The 14,086-nt window shown below is 45.8% G+C and overlaps 1 protein-coding gene across 4 annotated transcripts in view; it reads left to right on the top strand.

Moving 5' to 3' along the window:
- The window catches only part of SLC25A26 (solute carrier family 25 member 26), an 89,028-nt gene extending 75,311 nt beyond the window's left edge, over positions 1–13,717 (top strand). For all 4 annotated transcript variants that reach the window (XM_040593582.1, XM_040593580.1, XM_040593579.1 and 1 more), the window contains 3 exons: positions 6,815–6,879; positions 8,345–8,418; positions 13,246–13,717. In XM_040593582.1, coding sequence (XP_040449516.1) covers positions 6,815–6,879; positions 8,345–8,418; positions 13,246–13,342 — 236 coding nt within the window. In that variant the 3' untranslated portion in view covers positions 13,343–13,717. The remainder of the gene's footprint in view (positions 1–6,814; positions 6,880–8,344; positions 8,419–13,245) is intronic.
- Positions 13,718–14,086: the final 369 nt, after the last annotated feature.

Here is a 14,086-nt window from a genome sequence, read left to right as displayed (position 1 = left end):
AAAGGTTATCTGATTTACCCAAGGCCTTGCGGAGTAATTTCCTGGAGTCCAATTTGGTGCCTGAATTGGAAATCTAACCCAGTACCTCCAGTGCCTTCTCTGTATGTCTTGATTCTGACCAGTTGTGCTTGGGCTTGCTACTTTTTGATGGGTGTTCAGTACTGTCTGCTTGCTTTCTAGCAGAAATAATGCAGAAGGAGCTTCCAGAGGCATGGCTATGTGTGAACAGTTCACTGCCCTTTGGCAGACGCTGGGGAGACCTGACGCTGTGCTAGAGGAGACACCAGGTCCTGGAGCAGCACAGGCTTCCAGGTCCATGGTGGTGGCAGATGAGACGTTTCAGCCTCATTGTCCTCATAGGCTCTATTCCCCGAGCACAAATCTTTGCAGAGCCTGAGTCCTGTTTTGTAGATTGTGTTGTAGTTGGTGATGATAAATATTCTCTTGAGTTACCTTTCCAGCTTCACTTCCTCCAGCCAGGTTTTCCTTCTCTGTTCTTTGTCTCCCTGAAATTCCCTTTTCACCAGCAGTATTTTAAACTTCCTTTCTTCTGTGTCCTTTGAAGATCTGCTTCAAAACTCATGAGGTTCAACTCTTTTTGGGTCACAACCTTCCCCATCAGTCTCCATTGCCTCCCTCTGCAGACACGTAACAGGCAGGCCCTGTATTGATCTAGTCTGGTACCGCATCCATTCTATTTCGCTGAAAATATTTAGTCTTGCTGAATGGAGGCAGTTGAAAAATAATTTCCTGCTTTGTGAAAAATGGATTCCATGGTTAAAAATCATTACCTACCTACATATAGCTTCAAACAAGGGAAGAAAAAACAGACCAAACTCTTTATTCCTTTCTTTCCACCCCAAAACAAAAAAATAAAATCAAATCAGAATCTCGCCCTTACCTTGTGAATAAAATAAGATGGATGCATGCATCCGAGTGATTTAAAATCATCATGTTATACACCTTAAAAGGAGAAAATTATCCAAAGAAGAATCTTTAAACACAGAGGTGCTGTCAAATGCCACCATGGTAGTAGTGGGATGGTGAAATCACAGACATGCTTTTTTCCTGTGCTCTTTGCTTGAATTCAATACTTTCTAAAAATATGTTAGAGGTCCTGAGGGGAAGGGTAATAAGCTGAAACAAACTGAAAGAAAAGTCTTGTTTGGCTTCCCTTTATGGCGCGCACACATATATGTGTGTGTCTGTGTGCAATGGTTAGTTCCTAGCTAAATCATAATAGATTATTTGGCGAAGACAGAACAAAGAGCAACAATATATTGAATTCCATCCCCAGTGCCTGTGAAATGGCAGCAATTTCAGCCAGAGTGCTGTGAGAGGCCTGACTCCTCCTTGTTGAGCGCACATGTGTAAGATGTATGTATGCAATCCATGGGCTTTTTATAGAAACGTAATAGGCATAGCATAAATATCAGAGATTTGGAATCCTTTCTGTCTCATCTGTTAATAATTTAATCCCTGGAGGCCTTGTCCAGCTTTGTCATCATCTCTGGTGTCTCAACTAGGGGGGATGTTTGAAGCAGTCGGGGAGTGAGAGAAGGTGGTATCTGCGCAGCCGGTGGGGAGGAACCCAAGGGTAGATCTACATGATATTCTAAGCCGAAGGCTGAGTTTGAACCAAACCTTGCCTCATGTCAGAGCTGTTTGGATGCCAGCCCAGATAGGGGCACAGGCTTTGGCAGGCTGGAGGCAGAGGGGGGGAAGCGTGTCCCCGTGCTGTGGGCAGCCCAGGCATGGTTGTGGTGGCACTCCATGCTTGAGTCTTCTCTGGGCTTAGGCTGCCTGGCTGGACCACTGCACCCTAGCCCTGCACTGTACCAGGGCAGGCTGTCCCAGAAGAGCTTCTGATTGGGTTTTATGCGTCCTCCGTGGAAGTGGGCCAGTGGCAAGGAAATCTTACTATCAGGTATTGGCTGTTAGGAGAGCAAAGTACTGCCCTGGAGCAGTGAGGCGATGTCCAGCTTGTCAAAGAACCTGAGTGTCCATTTAGTGTGATTGAAAATTGCCTCTGTTAAAGGCGCCTTCTTACTCCCTACTGTAAAAAAAAAAAAAAGTGCCTGAACATTAATAATTAATGCTCTGTGGTGACAGAGTCACTGAGAATGGAGGTGCAAGTCTTGTGCATAACAAAGCACTAACAAGAGCTTTTTGCACATTAACAGTGAAGGCTTCCTGTCACTTTTGTTTTGATCTAATCGTCTTTGACAAGATTACACACTGTGTCTAAAAGCCTCTTTAACTCTATAGCTCTGAATAAATTTTTGAGTAGTTTTCAAGATTTCCCTGCTTGGACCATGCTTCTAACCCTGAGCCGGTTAAATCGCTGGAGGAGCAGTGCTCTGCCTCTTGGTATTTCTGCTTAAATCCGAAGAGGTTCTTGGGTAACTTTGCTCTACCATTGGCAGGTGTTCCCACAGTGATAAAGGGCCAGAATGAACTTCCTCTTAAAAAAAAATATTAAAAAATCAGTATAGTATCAATAAAATAAAAGTTTCAAAACAGCAACAAAAAAAGGAACTGATTGTTTGAAGAGTTCTGAAAAAGACCGTTTGTGAACTTGGAAATAAGTCAGTGTAAGAGGATTCTGTGAGGTTTAGTGTTGGACCTGTGTGACTCAGTTTTTCAGTCTGGATTTGGGATTCAATCCTGAATCAGTCCTGGGTTATATTCAGATGTCAGTATAGAAAACAGTAATGAAGAAAGGCAATAATATGGCTCAGCTTGGATTTTTTAATTTTCCTAAGTTGGCCTAGTTCAAACAAGGATATTAATCAAGCACAAGTTCCTATCTCTTGAAATGAGCTTGACCTATATTGAACTGGGCTGGTGTTGCAGAAGAAAGTGTCGGGGGTCTGGCCACGTGACAGAAACGCAGAATGAGGACAGAGCCTCTGTGATGGCTAGAAGGCTTCCCTGGTTCCTTTGGAAAGGGTGAGCAGAAGTTAAAATGGTACAGAAAAGGAAGATACAGGGACTGCAGAAGAACTTGTCTTCCTTCCTTCAATAGGTCCTTATTTGAGGAGTGTGTCAAAGAACCCATGAAACATTTTCCTAAAGCAGCAGCAGCAGCAAATCCTGCAGGCAGCCACCTTACTTCAAGGACCTAGGGTTATCTGTTGTTCTCAGGTGAAGTTATTTCACTCTGTTCTGATACTTCTCAATTCTTATTTGCATATGACAGCTAAAAAGAGTAGGAAATGCTAGCAGGAACCTGGGGGAATATCTTAAGTCTTCAAGACTTTTTGTTCTTATTGTCAAATCAAGGTAGGTCATTCTCTGCAGACGCCTGCCACTAGCACTTCCATCAAGAACTGGTCACTGGGAAAGTGTGAGTAGCGGAAGGATTTTCTGTTTAACATCCTGAGCTTGGTAAAGTTTAGCTGCTTAGCTGATGTGTGAATATGGCGTCCATTGTGTCTTCTTGGGAGACTGGTGATGAATTTTCTGCTACTGCGTGAAGTTTTATTTTCATTTATTTAATTAATTTATTAATTTACTTTTATTACAATTTATCAATTAATAAATTATTAATTAACTTATTAATAAAATTATTATTAATTAATTAATAAAAATTATATATTAATTTATTTTCATTTATTTATTTTCATTTCATTTATTTATTTAATAGAGGTGTTTGTCACTCTGCTAGAAGTATTAACAAGTCAAGAGCCTTCCTCATGTGAAAGTCCTTCTTTGTGCCTATTTGCTGAGCCCAAGTCATCACCAGATCCTTCTCGGGCAAGGGAGAAGGCCTCATCCAGAGTGAGCTGGTGAGCCTGTCTGTCTGGGCACAGACTGCCTGCTAAGGTGCCTTTTTCTCTGGCAACTCTGCAGAGAAACCGGAATGATTAGGGGTGTTAAGGCTGGATGTGTCTGGGCCTTTCTTGCCCACCTGATGCTTTCATACCTACTTTTCTTGGTTGCTGACTGGTTGAGCAGGCTCCAGCCTTACGTGGCAGCTCTTGGAGAATTCCATGACAACAGGAATAGACTGAAGAAGTGAGTTAAAAGATCTGTTGGGCCTTGGTGTGTATTAGTGCCGTGCATAGCTCTCCTATTTTGAATGAGTAGACTCTGGCTGTATTAGTTTGTATCTGTTGTGTTAATCTGATTATTAAATACAGTCACTTTTAAAGTTGTTTTACCCAGCTAAAGTAGGTGGGACTGAGCAGTACCTCGCCAGCACTGTAGCCTGGTCCTGGATACCTATGTAACCAGTGTCAAAGAGGTCACTCTAAAATGACCTTGGACGTTTATAGAGTTAAAGCCGGAGCAAATTCATTTTGTCAGACTCACTGCCTTAAATGAAATGTGGTTCCCAACAAACGCTGGCTTTAGTCTTGTGTTCTTGTCAGGCATATGCAAACTTGCATTTAATTTAGCTGCTGTCCTGCTGCTTGTTGTGCTTATGAAGCATTTGATTGTTGCTGTTGTCGTTCTAAATTGATTGGTAAATCTGTACCAAATACTTCCCAGTGATGGAAGGAGAAACATTGAAATGTTAATAACAAGAGTCTTGAAAGATCCAGTTAGCTGGGGAAAAAATGAAAACCAATCAGCCTTGATTAAACCTTTCAGATAAGAATTTGGGAACATGTTATCAGGATAAATTGTGTGTGTTCTAATCACTCTATCAGCCAACGTTGAAGCTTCTGCCAATAAGAAACTGTTAGGAACAAATGCATTGAAAAATTACCAGGATCTGATAAGGGAAATAAGTTAGCCTGACTGAAGTGTTACCGTCAACTCTATAGCTGAGTGATGCATTGAGATTTTTTGCTTGATACAGGCCTGACAACCATGTGGTTCACTGCTAAATTTTTCTTGCTCTGTGGGCAAAGGAAGGGCTTCTCCATCCAGACTTGTAAAGCCACTATTTTCCATGGAGATTATTTTTACTGTTCTAAAAATACATTGCTGACATGAGTACCAAAGTTTCTATCCAGACCATTCTCTCAAAGCCTTTGGGTCACTTACTCAAAAACTGGCTTACAATAAAAAAGATTTTTGACCTTAAAGGAGGTCCAAGAAAAGGCTGGAATTTAGTTCAATTTGCTCATAGTTTCTGCTTTGGCTTCTTGAATACAAACCATTTTTCTGCTTTTTAGCGAGGTATCACTGCTAGAGAGCTTCTGGCAGAGTGACCCAGATGGGCCAACCTTACATGAGCAGGAGTGGCTCCTAAACCAGGCAGCTGGGGCTGCTCGCTAGCTTGGCTTGCCTGCTAGTTCTGGTTTGAGATTCAGGGGACTGCACATGTGCCTTACTGCATCTCCTGAACTGTCATGGGACATTTCTTAATTAACTGATAGGGTGCCAGCTGGCCAGCCTCCTTTCTGACATAAAACAAGGTTTTAATATGTTAAAGCTAAGGTGATTGAGAGAGAGATGCAGGTATAAACTTGAACCAGCAGGAAAGATGGATTTTTTCATTGCTTTACAGATTTTAGAAGAAATGCTTTTCCCTTCTCCCATCCCAAGGAAAGAGAGATCAATTTTTCTACATTCCATAAAACTTGGAACAGAAAATAGATTATTTTTAGTTTATTCCCAGGGTACTGTGTAGGCTTTAGTCTTTGGAGTCACTTTGTTCCCTGCTTTAGCAGATACAGGATTTATACTAGCTCCAGAGAATAAAAGCAGGATGAAGAAGAAAAAGGTTTCAGAACAAGTCTGTCTCTCTTTTCTTCCCCCCATCTTCCCTTTTCTTTCTTCACTCACTTCTGGACTGCTCCTGCATTTTAAAAGTTTCCTTTACTTTGGCTCTTCCTCAGTGTGAATTACTTGTTGAAATGAATGGGGGGAGGAGAGATTAGAGTTAATTTTAGGATGGGGAAATAAGGCAAAGGGAATAAGATCCTGGGAGAAAAAGCAGCAAAGCTGGTCCCTAGATAGCACAAGAGGCCAGGCTGTAGCCACAGGGTTAAAATATGGAGACAGACACACACGCATTTGTGGGTGAGACATGCAGATGGATAAGCTGAAGATTTCTGGCTTTCAGGAGGAAAGCCACAGCTGAGCTGGCTGCTCCAAGTGAAAGTAATGAGCTCCAAGAGCGAGGTTTGGGAGTGATTAGAGACAATAAAGATGCCCGTGTGGGGAAGATGGCCCTTGTGGCAGCAGACTTCTGACAATTTCCAGAGACCCTTGGGCAGCTTCACATTGTTGTTACCCAAAATGGAACTGATTTTGTTCATTAGAGATGAGCCCTGTCCCAAACATTGGCTTGTCTTTTTTGCTTGAGTCCCAGGTCTAGCAGTTGAAGTCCAGATCCAGTCTGTCCATAACTTGCAGATAGCTTTGCCCCTGAAGCGTGTGTGTTTCAGATGCAGAGCATCTTTCTTCTCTTTCTATCATTCTAGCATTTAAATGGTCAGGCTTAATTCTCAAGGCAGAACACAGTGTGATTAGCTTATTTTCCCATCTCTGCAAATGAGTAAGCAAATCCTTCCTTTCAAACTTGTCTGTAGGTGTTGGAAGCAGAATCCGTTATCCTTAAGGCCTTCATATGTTCATATGTGTACAGAGTCCAAAACAAAAGGATAGTAATCTCAACTGAGATGTTTGGATTTACAGTTAACTAGTGTAGAGTTGTTTGCTTAAGTCAATACACAGGAATGAAACACTCTGTGTACAGACCTTCAACAAACGTACCTGGACTCTGACTGAGGAAACATGCCGTAGGCATTAATAATGGAGCAGTGTTGACCACAGCCATGGGAATTCTAGGCAGTGTGGCATTCGTATTCACCCAACAATGTCTCACTTGTGTTTGGTATTTTAATTTGCTCAGGTGGATTTGCAGCTGCAGTCACCACACCTCTTGATGTAGCGAAGACGAGAATTATGTTGGCAAAGGTAAGAGTGAAGGAGGCCAGTAGACATGCAGGTGAATGGCTCGGGTAGTTCCAGAGTTTCTGTATGGTCATTACAGAATGAAATCCAGCACCCCTTAATAACGATTTCTGCGCTTGTCCTTGAAGGCTTAGATGTAAACAGGTACTGCATGCAGAACTAATGAGATTGTTGTATTCCTTTGCTTGAATTGCTCTTCAGGTCCTTTCCCAAAGGAGCTGTCTGAGAAGAGCATGTGTGTGTGCTAGACTTCCAGAGTCTCATGCACCAAAGTTAAACTGCCCATCAGGGATTTATTCCTCTGTTGGTTTGATAATTGTTGGGCTTGAGCGTGTGTGTGTGTATCTTTTCTGAGGAGGGGGTTGGCACTGGATTTTCTGTCCTAAAATTTTATGTCATAGAGATACTGATGGCTTACGTCTGCCAGCCAGGGCAGAAGGAAGTTTGCTTATAAGATCAGTAAGTTTAGTAAGTAGTTAAATTCCCAGTAAGTCTAGTGTTCCCATCATCATCTTGCTGACCCAGAGCAGAGCTAAGCAGCCCCATACCTAAAAAAAGCCCCCAGCAGGTGGATATTCCTAAAGCCTTTCCCTGCCCTGAAAAGAGTTGTGTTGGCAAAGGTCAAGCATCCTGGTATTTCTGTGTGGAGCTTTTACCCTATTGCTCACGTCCCTCAGCGCGGGGGTGTTTCTTGTTGGTGACATGCCCCTCCCCAGCTGAGTCATGCACATCTGTGCTTGCCATGTTGCTGTGTTGTGTATCTCTCATTGCTGAGTGTTGCACCTGCTGCAGCTTCTTTGCTTTTGGGTAGTGTGGATGGTAAAACTAAGAACTGGGTTTCATTTATGTCTGCTGCTGACCTGAGCAACCAGGTCAGCATTGGTAAGGGAATGACGGTGCTTGGAGGTGTTCCGAGACCTCAACATCTCTATATTACAGCCTCTTTAACAGCATCTTTATATTAGTCATCTCACACTAACTAGATTACACATGTAATTTAATTATCTGTAGTCCTGCTGTTCGTCTTCTGTTTTGCACTCAAGGCAATCTTCACATGCAATACACTGTTCGTGTTGTTTTTTTAAAGTAAATCTAAAGGATGCTGTCCTCTTGCATAAGTAGCAAAGTCACTTGTTGAGTGCTTAGAGTGTGTCTTTTTATTAACATCTTGCTCTAGTGTCAGCTGCTGGACATAAGAGCTGAGTGTAGTGCAGAAGGGACTGGATACCCAGTTCTGATCTAACCAGCTCTGTGACCTTGGAGTGACTGTTTTGTTCTTCTGTGCCTCTGTTTCCCTTTCTGCCCTCTGCCTCGTTCCTGGAGACAAGGCGCTTTTGTCTGTGCCTGGGGTAAGGAGGTCGTTAGGGTGTCTGTAATTCCTGTAATGTAGCACTAACTAGGGACAGGGAGCTCAGTAAATAACCAAACCCCTCTGCCATCACTTTCTCTCTCTCTTTCTGTGGTGCAGGCTGGTTCCAGCAACGCTAGTGGGAATGTTCTGGCTGCCCTTAGTGACATCTGGAGGACACAAGGCCTGCCGGGGTAAGGATGTGCTACATTTCAGGTGTTGTGTGTGTATTGGGGAGTGGGAGAGGGAGGATGGTCTGCTTATATTTAAACACTGTCATACAGAAAAGACTTCTAATTTCTGTACATGTGGCAAGGGAGCAGCTGTCAGGTAGCTAAGAACAAGTCCCTCCAGGGAGGTCTCATGTCATTACCTTAGTACTGGCTGAGAGCAATGTCCAGGGGAGAGCAGAGAAATGGGGTGTTTTTGGGAGAATATCCATGGTACAATCTCTAAGCTTAGCTCCAGGCTTCAGAGGCAAGGATGGTTTCATGTTTCATAACCTGCTTTGCTCCGTGAATGTGTGCATTTGTGTTTGCATCCATTTAAACTTCAGGCATGCACATCTTGTAGCAACGGGTACCACAGTTTCATCTTGAGGTGTGTGAATTGCCCCTCCTGAGATTTCAGGAAAGGCCAACATAGGAGCCCTCTGTGTGTCCCTTATGGACAGTCTTTTCCTCCTCCTGGCAATTTCCTACCAATTTGAAAACACCAGCGATGTCTCCCCAGTTCCTTTATATTCACTGATCTTACTGCCAAGTGTGATGGGAGCAGACGATGCAGGTGCCAGCAGCAGGGACAAGCTGAAGCAGAAGGAAGAGAGCCGTGTGCTCCCTGACCTGTCCTTTGAGCCTCCTGTCAGGTCTGGGCTTGAGCATATGCCCGTTGGGATTTCTCCAGTGAAGCAGTTGCAAAAATGTAAGTTTTCTGAGGCAGACTGGGTGCAAAGAGTAAGTCTGAGCACCTGCAGAGTGGCTTTCCAGTGACTTTCCTGCTGTGGCTGGAGCATAGAAATGTTCTGGGCTTTCTTCTGACCAGCTGTGGAAGTCTGGGTGATGTTGATCCAGTCTCTTAACTGCTTACTTTACTTGGTCCTGAGACAGAGAATTGCTCTTTCGACCTTGGAGCAGTGTTGCGAACACAAAGGCCTCTGCTAGCAGTTGTAGAATGTTTTGAGGTGTTACGAGCTTATAAATTATTATTGATTTTTACAGACACCTGCTTCATTTATGCTACTTGCCCTCATTGAGTGCATGACTCATACCAGTTATTGGCCACTCATAGTGAATATATGTCTTAAATAACTCCTCCAGTCCATGAGGTTCAGCCTGTGCTTCCTTTGGTAGGGCTTGTGTCCCACCTGCTCTTGGCCTGGAAGAGAAACAGAGGGGTTTTTGGAAGCTTTACTTGAGGCTTTTTGCTGGAATTTCTCATAGGTTTTTAATCTGCTTGATGTGGCCGATACTTTCAGGGTGCTGTTCTAACACTTGTAAACTGTTGCTCAAAGCAGCATGCACATTGCAGCTTTGCGGGAGACAGTTTTCTCTTAACATCTGATCTCTGCTCGCCCAGCTAATAAAAGTTCAAGCCTCTTTCTACACATGTGGGAAATAATTCAAAACAAATTGCAGGAAGTTCCTGAACACCAGTTCCAGGAAGACGCCCAGCTGTGCCCCCCCGGCAGCGCTCGGAGATGGGTTGTCTCAGGTTTGCTCTTGGAGGTGATGAGGTGATGCGGCCGTGGATGAGTTTTGGGTCCTACATGGCTTGGTGAACTCCAGGGCATGTTTAGAAAGGGACTGGGAGAAGTGAGGCCAGGTTTGCTGCTGATGACAGTTGAGCTCTGAAGGGTGTGAAGAGGCATGGATTTGGCTGGGGAAACCTCCCCCTTTCCCAGCCAACAGCAGAAAACAGAAATGTATGTTTGAGTTCTTCTCAGGGTGTTTCAGCAGTGCCCTTTTCTAAACACCCAAAATTAAACTCTGCCTAAAGATAGTACCCGTGGACTAGGACCAAAGGGAACACAATTCAATTGAAATCAAAACAATAAGTGATCTGGAGAAAAAGTAACATGTAAAGGAGGCCAAGCTGCGTCAGCTGCAAGGAAAAGGAAGAAAGTCTTGGGAAAAATAAACGCAGAGGCTGCCATGCCTGCTGCCAATTATAAATCTATTAATCAAAAACAATAAAAATGTCGGGCTTTTTTGGCCAGTTGCAACATGAAATGATTTATGGCTCCTCTAATAAATCTCATACTTGAAGAGGAGGAATTCTGAGGGCAGAAAGAAGCATTGCTTATTGCCACCTTATTAAAACCAGAGCACGGGGCTCAGCTTCCTGGTCTGCACCTAGTAAATCCCTCTGCTTCACGCCAAGAAATTTCACATCCTTTTCTGTCTGGGGAGAGCCAGGCCTGTGGCAGGAGGTAGGAGAGGGATGGGGTGAGCAGATCTGTGCACCTCTTCACTCTTGCCAGTGGGTTAGATGAGCCATTCATGTGAAAGCAAATTTATATCTTGTCCAACTGCTTTTCATGTGAGGAGGTGGTGGTGTTTGAAAGCTGTGGATTAGGCTTCACGACTCATTGATGAGAAAGACGAGGATTATTTGACTGGTAAATGTGGTGAGATGGTTTGTCCTAGCTTGTGTGTAGCTGAGGACAGAGCTGTCAGTTTGCACCAGGTGTCCCATTCCTTGGATGAGCTTCCCAGTTGGCGTGGAGATGGCATGGCAGGTGCGAAGCACCCTGCTTTCCGTGAGCCGGATCTCACCAATGCAAGTGGTGAAAGCAGCCCCTGTGCTCAGGGCGTGCTGCTGTGTGAAACGCAAGCTGCCCGCAGGAGTGGACTCATTGCGGAGCTGTAGTCAGATAACAGCGGTGCTTCTCAGCAGGGCCACCTCTTCGGACCAGACCGTAATATGGAGGTTTTGTGGCTGCGCACGCAGTCCTTTGTCAGTGCTGGCCCTTCTGTGCTGTATCCAGACCCCGCAGTGCCTTTTCTAAAGGGTAACTTCAGGGGTCTTGGTTAGTCTTTTGAGAAAGGATTTGCTTTGGGTTGCAGAGTTGCCACCGAAAAATGTCACCTGTGCTGCTGGGACTGTGGGGCTAGGTGTATTGCTGGGTTGGGAACCCTGAAACGAAGAGCTGCACCCCACAGGGCATGCACATGGCTGGGGAGGGCACACCATGCAGGTTGAACACCTGCAGCCAGACCTCACTCTGGGATTTAAACGTGATTCCTGATATGTGACTCCTGCCAATCCGTTCCTCACAGGGCTGTGGAGAGCACCACGTGTCTGTACCTGGAAGCCCGTGTTTGGTCTTTGCCGGTCACTGACATGCTGTGTGTTTATTGCAGCTGTTGATGAGAAGGCAGGGGTGATGCCCTCCAGCCCTTGGTGCTGGATCCCACCAGGAACTGGGAGAGCTGCTGAAGCAAAAGGAAAAGTCTAGGCAGGGAGAGAGGAGTGGCAGGGTGCCAGGTGAAATCTCTGCAAACAGACAGCAAATACAAATAGGCAGTTCACCAGAGTGATTTCTGGTGGGGCCAGCAGAAAAAACCACATTTATCTCATCTGCTGATGAGGGCAGGTGTCTCCCAGTGCGGACCAATTGGGATCGGGCCTACAGAAGAGCTCAGCTCTCCAGGTTCGGGGCAGCCCTGGAGCCGTTCAGCTCTGCCCTCCTGCAGAAGGGAGCCCACGGGTAGCAGGTGGGAAAAGGAAACTGAGGGGAGCAAGGCTGGGGTTCTTGGAAGTGATGGTTAGTAATAGAGATTGCCAGGGATGCAGCTTCTGTCTAACTCAGTTATCTGCCCCTGTTTGTGTAATAGCTGTGTCTCGAGTGGGCTGTTCTGTAAATGAATGTCTGCCCCTGCTTCTGTAATGAGGGCTGCCTAATTCAGCAGAAGGATGGTGCGCGTTCCGAGCGCGGTGCTGCGCCGTAGGATTTACCCTATCAGCACTCTGTCCATACATGCCTTGTACAAATTACTCTGTTTTAAAGCTGTCATTATGGTAATAGACCCAATTGCTGTCTAGTAAAGCCATAAAATGTTTCCATCTGCCTGTGTGCTCCAGGCTCCTTAGCACAGCTCATTACAACAAAAACCAGAGTTACTGCAGCCAGAGGTTTCCCAAGTGCAGCACGATACCAGGCAGGGAGCAGAGAGCTCCTGCGTAGCCCTGGGGGCGTGCACCTCCTGTGCAGCCAGGGGACACTGGGAATTACACCTTGTCCCACTATGGGGACACTGAGCAGGGACATGCAGTGGTTGAAAAAAGCTGAGGACAGCATCCCTGCGGAGCTCAGCCACATGGTGCTGTGAAGGGCTCTTGCCGTGCAGGTGACAGATCAGCAGGGGGATGCCAAACAGGTTTGAGCCTAATGTTTAATCCTTGCTTGCAGCGAAGGAAGCCTATAGTCCTCCGGGAGGATACTCGGGCCTATCCTGAGGTTGTTAAACCAACTATAAGCTTCGTTGTCTCGAGCAATTGGCTTTGCACGAGTTTCCTGTTAACTTCCAAGAACTACTAGGATGAGGCACCTAAAAATCGTGGCGGCTGAATGTGCGGCCGTGCCTGCTCCTGCCTCCTTGTATGTTGTTGGGAATGAGCCGCTGCGGTGAGCAGGGCTGTCTGTGCAGTGGGGGAGCTCCTGGCAGAGAGGGGGTCTCCCTGCCAAGGCTGGCTGGGGGCTGTGGAGGATGGGGTGCTTCCCATCTGCCTGCAGCCCTTCGGGGAGATGTGTCTGAGCTCCTCTTTCCACAGTCTGGCCCGTAGCCTCCTGCACCTCTGCTTCTGCACCTGAGGAGTATGGAGAGAGGTTAAAAATCACAAGGCTTGGGACTACTCTGTTAGGGAAGTCCAGAGAGGTTCCGTCAGTGAGCAGTGGGGTGGGATTTAAGAAAACAGCAAGTGAGAATTTTTCTTGGCTTTGTTTCCTGAAGCCCCTGCAGCCAGCCGTGCAGCATCCGCTCTCTGCTCATCTTCTGAAACCGCCTTTCCTTTGCCTTCAGCTTGTTCGCAGGTGTTGTCCCACGGATGACAGCTATCAGCCTGGGAGGCTTCATCTTCCTGGGGACATATGAGAAGACTCGCCAGCTGCTGCTCTGACCCAGCCTGGCCGGTCCTGCTGGTGGCTCCCAGAGAAGCTGGAGAAGCTGCCGAGCTGGAGGAGGAGTCCGGCCGTGAACACAGCCTTGCTCCTGCCGCCCCTTCGCCGCAGCTGTTCAGCAGGCTGAGAGCCACTTTCACTGTTAAAGAAAAGTAAATCCTCCAATAATCCAATTTCCCAAACATGAAATTTTCCTGCATGGAAAGTGAGTGAGGTCATTGTGAGAGTTGTGCCAAAAAAGTGATGTTTGGGGGGTAAACAGCTAATTACGGTGGCTGAGAAAGGCGTTCTTAGAACTCCTGCAGGGGAAATGTTTTGCAAACCTCCAGATTGTGGGCTGAGCGGGGAGGCTGAAATAAAGCAAGTTTTCATAATTCAGTGGCACCTGCCTCATACCGCGGGGAGGGTTTCGCTGGGCAGGGAAGGGGCTGATAGAGTTACAGCCCGCTGCCCTCCAGCAGCACTGAGAGTATTCCTGGTTGGGAGAGCTCTTTGTAAAAGACAATAATCCATTTGTTTCTGATTTGAGCTGTATTTGTGGAAGTTTATATTCCTATTTATGCCTACAGGTGCTCAGCAAGCATTCCTGTGTGGTAGCTAGTGCAGCTTTATTAATTAGACTCACGTTTCTCCAGTAAAAGCACAGGTTTATATTATTTCACAGCTGTGCTTGTGCAAAGATGTGCAGCTCTGCCTTCTTTTGGTCATCCTCCCTCAGCAGCTGAAGGAGCAGGAGGCTGGAA

This window comes from Falco naumanni, chromosome 4 (assembly GCF_017639655.2).
Source record: "Falco naumanni isolate bFalNau1 chromosome 4, bFalNau1.pat, whole genome shotgun sequence".
Lineage (NCBI taxonomy): Eukaryota > Metazoa > Chordata > Aves > Falconiformes > Falconidae > Falco > Falco naumanni.
Note: the sequence above shows the minus strand (reverse complement) of the source record. Positions and strands in the feature narration are given on the sequence as shown.